The sequence below is a fragment of the Peromyscus maniculatus genome, chromosome 3 (genome assembly GCF_049852395.1).
Source record: "Peromyscus maniculatus bairdii isolate BWxNUB_F1_BW_parent chromosome 3, HU_Pman_BW_mat_3.1, whole genome shotgun sequence".
Classification (NCBI taxonomy): Eukaryota; Metazoa; Chordata; class Mammalia; order Rodentia; family Cricetidae; genus Peromyscus; species Peromyscus maniculatus.
This window is the reverse complement of record NC_134854.1, coordinates 49,482,368-49,491,017: the sequence shown is the minus strand read 5'-3', so window position 1 is coordinate 49,491,017 and position 8,650 is coordinate 49,482,368. Positions and strand designations below refer to the sequence as shown.

Below are 8,650 nucleotides of genomic sequence, written 5' to 3'. Positions count from 1 at the left end.
AGGACTTCACAAGCTACTCTCCCCACTCCCCCAGAACCAAGCCACATCCAAGAGTCAGCTGGAAGCAGTTTTTGAGAGGAACCACGCCCCTAGTCCCATCTACCTGCTTTTTTTATAATAAGGGAAAGTCTGGGATGTAAGGATTTGGTCCTTAATTACATCATCAACCTTTGAGGGAGTTCCAGCCTAAAAAGTGGATGGGCCCTCTGTGTGCTCCTCTCCTTTCCACTCCTTCCTCCTGTTGCCCCCCCCTCTTTTTCTCCCCCCCCTTCTCTCTCTCTCTCCCAGTAAAGCTCTAAAAAGGTAACCATGGCTGTGATTCTTTCAATCAGCAGACTCCTCCTCTAGCACAACCTCCACAGGGTGGCTTGACCAGCCACCAGGAGCAGTGCCATAGTGTAAACAACAATGGGATCATGGAGGGAGTTGACTCTGGAGCAGTTGGTCTGCTACAGAGCTGGAGATGAGACTGGGGGATTGGTGTAGAGCTTTATGAGGCTTAGGGTTTTAGGGGAGAGTTGGAGATGTGAATTTGAGCTATTTGCTTCTGTGGCAGAAATGGCCTGCAGGTTGGTGGGGGATGTCTGCTGGAGTCTGGGGATGGGATAAAGCAGAGTCTCCAAGAGGAAATTAGGAGGGGAAAGTCTACTTGATCCAGTGCAGAAAGGGACAGAGGGAGAAGGGAGGCTGCAGTAGTTGGTCTGTTACAGAGGCAGGGGTGAGGCTGGAGGATCTGATTTAAAGGAGGAGGGAGAGGTGAAGATCTAAGATAGCATACCTACTTCACTGCCAGGGTGAATTCCTGAATTTCTCATACTGAGTTTTATTTCATTTGGCTTTTCTTCAGAGATTCTCCCTCTTCATTAAATTCTGGATTCATGCTTTGATTTTATTTTCTTTTATTCAACTCTTTGTGTTTTCATGATCTTCATGGTAGCAGTTGTTGATTTCCTATTTAAACTCCTTGACCATGTTTGTTATTGTTATTCTGAAATCATTGTCTTGTGCTTTAGCTAAGTCACTTTTCTGGAAAACATTAATATGATAGTATTAACTTTTGGCTGAGTGTAATGTCTTGTTTACTCATGCTTGTGTTTTTGTGATGGAACCTATGCATTGGAAATCAGGTCATAAGCATGTTTCCTGCTATGGAGACCTTGTATCTCTTTTGTTGAGTGGGTGTTTGAGTCTCTGTTTCCTGTTACCCTAACTCATCAGGTTATAGAGTAACTGTATGTGGCTTAGGGTTCAGTGTTGAGACAACTCAATGTTAATGTTCAAAAGGGGTGTCAGAAATAGTTCCAGCTAGCTTTAGCTAAATGAAGCTTCTAAGCCCAAGAACTGAACTTCTTTAGGAGTTAGAAGATTCTGACAGTCAATCTTTAGGGGTACGGGTGTGTGCAGTACTTGTACTTAAGCACTGGGAGTCTATGGAGTTGATGATACAAGTTTAAAATTCCTACCTCTAGGGTAAGAGGCAGAGGAGAGGGAGTTAAGACAGTTGTGTGGCATGTTTTCCTGAGCCAGGTCACAGGAATGGATGGAGTTGACATTCTTAAGTCTGGGGCCCTTAACAGGACAGGGTGGTCCTTGGGGTATAGAGTTGTCAATATGTCTACATAAACACAGGGCCAAGGGCTTATGGTATGTATAGACAGATGGGTAGAATTGGTGGTAGGAACCTTGTAGTTCTACCTAGAAAAAGGTCCAAAGGCACTTGTCATGGAGGGAAGAGGTGGGTAGTGTGAGTCTGGTGTACCTACATAGAAGGAAGTCAAAAAGGGTCCCAGATGATAAGAAGATTTATTGTGTCTGTGTGTGGGGGGAGGGGGGTAATATAAAGGGATAACTAAAGAAGTTTCAAAATGTCACATGGATGCTTATTATTGTAGAAGCTGCTTAAAATATTTATACATATACATAAAAAGTGTTAATGATGAATTTACCCTGTAACAAGGTAAAAATGCCCCTATTAGAAACCATAAACTGAAAAATAAAAAGCCTGTTGTCTGGAATGGGTTAAATCTTTTGGAATTGTTGGCCACTAAGGTCCCATATAACCCCAAAAAGAACAGTTTATTTTGATTACTCTTGGTTACTTTCCAGAACTTGATGGTACAGCCCGATTGCTCAAGACACCACATAAAAGAGTTATAGAAGGTGGAGAAAGCAAGGTGGTACTGACCGTGAAACTTCCTTTCTACAGGCTAGATATCATAATGCTGCTAGGTACCATTTACACTGTCAGAGCAGGAAAGTATTCATTAGAATTACCCAGCTTGAATGTTGTGATGTACAATAATGATTGCCCTGGAAATACATGACCATTAGGGCAATAGTGGTACAAACATCATGGAAGTAACCAACCACTTTTTGACTGGATTTAAGCCCCACTCCACACGTTGAAATTCATAACTGGCATCACTGTTAGGACCAAGAACCTATGGCCAGAAGTATCACGGGCCCTTTGGGCTGAAGGTACTACTATTACTTTGCTAAATAAACATAGAACTAAACTAACTATTAATGACTTATTATTAGGCTTGTAGAACAGTGAATCTTTGAACCATCATCCAAAAAGATTGTTTGCAATAGATTGTGATATAAAGGTACTCACAGCAAGTCAAGATGCCAAAAATGAGAGACTTCTGAGTATATAGTCCTAAGTAGTTTATCTATATCATACAACTTCCTCCTAAGGATCAGGGACAACTGCAAAAGAGGGTGTGGAAAGAGTATAAGAGCCAGAGGTTGTAGATGATGATAAGGCAAGAGTGTCTTATGGATACAACAGGGTAACAGCATGTATGAACTCATAGTGATTATGACAGCATACACAAGAGCTGTGAATACTTAAGTCAGACCAAATCCCAGCAGGGAGCTGGTAGGTAGGCATGAAGTTATTAGCCCTAGCTGAGGAGTTGTCGACAATGGATGGCTGTTGGAAGAGGTAGAGTAAGTTATTTTTTTCCTGAGAGTGAAAGCCATGCTCCAGGGGAGAACCACACATCCAAGCATATATGGATGACACAAATAGGATTTGAAATATCGAAAAAGAAAAAGAAAAAGACACATGCTGGATAGGTAGGAAAGAGGGGGGATCTGGAAGGAATTGAGAAAATCAATATATTCAAAACATAATGTATGAAATTCTTAAAAAACTAAATTTCTGAAATGAGAGAATAAGCCTGAAAGTAAGACAGTAAACAGCATTTCTTCATGGTTTATGCTTTTAACTCTAGCTTGAGTCCTTGCCATGACATCTCTCAATGATGCACTGTAATGTCAAATGTAAGTCACTAAGTTACTGTTGGTGAGAGAGTTTGATTGTAGCCATAGAAAGGAAACCAGGAGAAAGGCAAAATAGAGCCCCATATTCCCTGAGAAGAAACTTCAATAGTGTCTTGAACATTGAGGAAAATCAGGAAAGTGTTAAATCAGAAAGAATGCAATGAGCAAGAGCTCTCTATAAGCAGACAGAATTCATGGAAGGCTGTGACTAGGGAATAATTTCAGGAAGTGCAGGGTGATTTTTGGTGAGGGTGGGCATGAAAGATGTCAAAAGTCAAGTAGGATGGGCTCTTCCTCATCTGAGACCACCCAGTAGGAGGAGAAAGGAGGCCAGTAGTGGGCATGGAAATGGCTAAGCAATTCTGACAATAACCAGTTCTATCACCTTCCGTGTATGGGATAGGGTGCTCGAACAATCTTCTCTGAATTATTGCATTCTAGCTGTGGCATTGGAATACCACTACAGAAGGGAACCAGAAGTAAATGTGAACATGTCTATGGAAATTCTCAAGACAGTACATGCACATTTGTATTATTGTGTGAGATAAACAGAAGGCAGATTGCTCAGAGATGTGAGAGGTTTAGATCCAAAAACTCTTATTTCTTCTATAGAAGCATAAGTGAGAATTAAGGACATCCACTCTTAGGATGGCGTAGAACTGCATTGGTATGAACACTTTCAGGTAGAGAGCCTGCTCTGTTGGTGCAACCTAGTGTCTAAGCATTCAGTAGCCTGAAGCAAGAAAATGAAAAGTTCAAGGCCTGCTAGGATTACAGAGCAAGACTTTGCATCAAAGTTCCCAAAATGAATATGAGGGAGGGAACTCAGAAGTCAAGATGGTTAATCATTGCTAAGGTTTACATTGGGTACAAAGAGTTTCTGCCATAGTCAAAGAAATCAGTAGTCTTGTCTACCACAACAATGTATGCATACTTTACAACTTCAAATCTCCCTGATGTACTAAGGAAGAAAAATCTTTAGCTCTGCTATTCAGACATGACTTTTCTTGAAAAAGTACAATGAAATAAACTCCCTATTATGGTTCCACTGAAATTATTGTTCTGTTTCAAATGTTGCTGATGATTGTTTCATGAGGCCCATGTTGAGTCCAGGATAACTTTCAATGGAGAATGTCTGCCTGATCTCAGAGCTCTCAGATAAGAGCTTGCCTCCCAGAGTTAAGGGACTAGAAAGGTCAGACAGAGGAACAGGTAGTGATGGCAAATGCACTTTATTGACACAGGGACTGAGGAGGGATTGGGGATCTCTAGTTGGCAGCAATTGTGCTCTGGATCCAGTTCACATAGTTGCAGACCTTGGTGTACACACCAGGGAGGTTCTTCTGGGCACAGCCATAGCCCCAGGAGACGATGCCCTGAAGTTGTCCATTGCAGACCACAGGGCCACCAGAGTCACCCTGCAATGGAGAAATACAGTGTTTAAAGAAGTGGCATGAAGAAAAAGGGTCACATCTGCTCTTACATTAAGACCCATTCCAGTCAGCTTCTGAATGCATTTGTTTTTCATTGAAACACATCCTCTTATGTTACTAATGAGAAGAAAGGACATCCAGGGTAGAGCTCACTTCCCCCATCTCCCTGGATGAATCTCTAATCTCACAATACTGAATATTCAAATCCCCCTCCTGGAGAAGAGGTGTTTCATATGGAAAGGGAGCCACTCACCTGGCAGGAATCTTTGCCTCCCTCAAGGAAGCCAGCACAGACCATGTTGTTGGTGATTTTCCCAGGGTAGGAGGCTTCACAGGCAGCCTGAGACAGCAGTGGGGCATTCAGGCACTGGAGCAGATCTGGGTTATTCACTTTGAGAAAAGGTAGTGATCAAAGGAGAAATATGTATTAGAGCACCCAGAGGATCAATTATTTATCCCTGAACAACATGGCTAACCACCAGAGAATTCATTAAGAGTACAAATTCCAACAAAAAATTATAGCTTTCTCAAACTTTAAAATGACCATTGTTGATCCTGTTTTCAGTATAATAACACAGTGTATATTTGTTCTCTTTAGGTTACAGGAAGTGAACCTCTTGGTATGTTATAGCCCTTCTTACCAGGTATACTCTTCATATAGTTGGTACTTCAAACATATTTGGAAGGTAAAAGCAAATAAGTTCAAATCCAGAGACATGTCTGGTTTTGGAAAACATGGGGAGGAAGGGATGGAGTAGGTAAATGTCATACTTACCACCTGAGCTAAGGGTGTTGCCCCAGCCAGAGATAAGGCACTGAGTGCCAGCAGGTGCACAGGAGGTGGGCAGAGCTACAGCTGCCACTCTGGCATTGAGGGTCACAGGGGAAGCTAGCTTGATCAGCATGATGTCATTGTCCAGGGTCCTGGAATTGAACTTGGGGTGCTTGATGCTTTTGGCAGCAGTGACAAACTGCTCATTGCCCTCAAGGACATTGATGTTGTGCTCTCCCAGTCTCACTTGGATGCGGCTGTTGGAAAGAAAAGACATGGTTGAGATTTTCAACACATTATCCAAAACACACTACAGGTTCTAAGGCTTCATGTTTAGAAATAGCTCAAAGGAGAAGCTCTTCAGTGATGGACAATTTCTGATTAGGTACTCTGGCCCTTTAATCTACAGAGGTTGTTGGTATATAGGGTATAAAATAAAGGAGTGCAGTTTGGGCTGATTTTAAACCTGTCATACTACAGACTCTGATACATCCAGGAATATGGATCCAAGGTGACATTTGATGACACCTCACCCTCCGAGTCTTTGTTAACTGCAGTAGAAACTATGACAAATACTTCTTGCTTTGTTAAAAACTATTACTATAGAACCTAATCTCATGGAGACCGAAGAGTTGTGCCAGGACCCACACCAGTGTGACATAGGACCCTGAGAGAAGTTTACATTCTTGCTTTCAACTCCAGAAATACTGAGCCAGAATCTAGCCCTGGGTTTAGTGTTTTAAGAAACCTTGTCGCCGGGCGGTGGTGGCGCACGCCTTTAATCCCAGCACTCGGGAGGCAGAGGCAGGCGGATCTCTGTGAGTTCGAGGCCAGCCTGGGCTACCAAGTGAGTTCCAGGAAAGGCGCAAAGCTACACAGAGAAACCCTGTCTCGAAAAAACCAAAAAAAAAAAAAAAAAAAAAAAAAAAGAAACCTTGTCATCTTTGTGATACATATTCAGGACTGAGAACACACAGTAGAGACTGCATTGATTTAACCAATATTTAACTTGATTTCTGAAAACTTGGTGTTCATTGTTCTTTTTAGCTAGTGGTCCTTATACAAAGTTCTTGTCTGACTTTCTCACTGGTGTCTATGATAACAAGATCAATTCTTCAGGGTTTAATGGCCCATAATCCTTGCTATATTATGGGTTTGTTTGGGGAAGTGAGAGGATTTCTATTCTGTATCAAATTTCACTCTTGCTCATGATACTTAGCTGCTGCCAGCAATTTTTTTCTTCATGGCTTTCCCTAATCACCTTACAACTTCACCACTTGCCCAAGTACTATGTTCTAATCATGTCCCAGCCCATGAGTTCTGCATCTAGAAGCCCATCACTTACCTCTTGTAGCAGTGAGCAGCAGACACCACCCATTGGCTATTGATGAGGGAACCTCCACAAAAGTGGTACCCAGAGTTCAGAGACACCTGGTAGGGCACAGAACTCTCCCGGCAAGTGTATCCTCCGACGATCTTGTCATCATCGTCAACAGGAAAAGCAACTTGAATGGAAAATGAAAATGAGAATAAACTAATTTTCAGGGTGCTTGAGGGTGAAGCCATTGGCTCTATGGCAGCTTAAACCCTTCGAGTTTCTTAGTGAGCATGAGTGTAGGAAAACTGAGGTCACACTGTGCACAATAGGCAACATGGATATTAGGGTTCCCCAGTATTTGGCTCTGCAGGACAGATAAGTACTTCCTACAGGGCCCAGATCTCTTCTGATCATCAAGGTTGGGACAGCAAGAACTACCTAAGAACAGACTTAGTGGAATCCAATTTGAAGTTAGGTTTGCCCATGGCCTGCTTTATTTTTACATCTGTTACTTGTTTGTGCCACCTGAATGTTAACTTTTTGGACAGTCAGGATGATTTGACCTAGGCCAGCTTCCCACAGAAATCAACTCTGTAGACTGAGGCCAGAATAGAAAGGAATTCCCAGCCAACTCAGACATAACAAAGGGAGGGGTCAGCAGCTGGCCAATGTAACAACACTTGTTACCATTCAATGTGTGACTGGTAAGATTAAGTTCATTGTGGGACTTTAAAACCCCAGTAAACAGAAAAGACACAGGACACATAAGGTAATAACTCTAATGGTCATATCTTGGGCAAAACAAAAGTTTTGTTGCTTTCAGCAACACTTTCCCTATAAACTATCTATGGTGGAATTATCACACTGTCATGGAGCCAAGTAGTGGCCATGCTTGCCCATTTCATGGAACCTCTACCAGGCCTACCTTTAACATTCCTTGCTTTTGGTACCAATTACAAAGTAAAAGAGAGTAGATTAAAAGGGTAGTGAGAAAGGTGAAGAATGAGGGCCCAGGAAAATGGGGAGAAGATTGGTGAGGCTGGCGAGACTATCAGAAGATAGAGAGACAGCATTAGGACAGTTCATATAATCTAGTTAATGGGATGGAAAGAGCTTGGAGAATGGCATGGAACTCACCAGCAGCTCCCACAAGGGCCAGGATCAGGAGAGCACTCATAGTGGCAGAAGGTAGTGAGCATGGGAAGAGAGCCTGAATATATAGCTCCCTAGGAGAGGAAGGCATAGAGTGGAGGGGTCATTGTCCTCCTGCACAAACATAACTGCACGTTTCTCTTTCCCAGAGTCTTGCATCAGCTTCTTTCTTTGGCACCCTTGTCACTAGGAGACTTACAGGTGACAAGGAAACTTTTTTTTCTCAGGCCAGAGAGTGGGAACCAATGATTCTTGAGATGTCACTGGCATAGATCAATCAGAGGAAGTCAAGCCCCTGTCCATACAGTGGGATTCCTAATGCTAGGAGATGAGTTAGGAAGAATTAAGCATTCTAGGATCCTTAGAAATCCTCTGACTTTGGGGATGTTAATTGAAGAAACTTTAAGGATGGTCTGGTTCTGGTAGCTAGTGTGGCTGTTTGGAAACCACCTGATAGCATATCATTATTGTCCAAGCCTTTTTTCTGACAAGCCAAATAATCTACTGAGTAGGAAGATGAAATTAAAGGGCTCTGGGGTCTGTAAATAGAATGGGAATGATGAAAAATCAGGAGATGAGGAGTTCCTAACAAGTTTGGGCTTTCCATTGTCTCTTTTCTAACCAGAATCATGGGTTGCAGGTATCTTGAAGAGGATGGATGAAACTTACATATGATCTTATTTG

The 8,650-nt window shown here is 42.4% G+C and overlaps 1 protein-coding gene across 1 annotated transcript; it reads right to left on the bottom strand.

Annotated features, from left to right (window-relative positions):
• Nucleotides 1–4,508: 4,508 nt before the first annotated feature.
• Nucleotides 4,509–7,998, bottom strand: LOC102915847 (trypsin-4-like). The gene is made up of 5 exons (XM_006995589.3): nucleotides 7,952–7,998; nucleotides 6,842–7,001; nucleotides 5,500–5,753; nucleotides 4,978–5,114; nucleotides 4,509–4,709 (listed from the first exon to the last, which is right to left on the bottom strand). The coding sequence occupies exons 1-5, from the start codon at nucleotides 7,989–7,991 to the stop codon at nucleotides 4,560–4,562; spliced, it is 741 nt and encodes a 246-aa protein (XP_006995651.3). The 5' UTR covers nucleotides 7,992–7,998; the 3' UTR covers nucleotides 4,509–4,559.
• Between the last annotated feature and the right edge of the window lie 652 nt (nucleotides 7,999–8,650).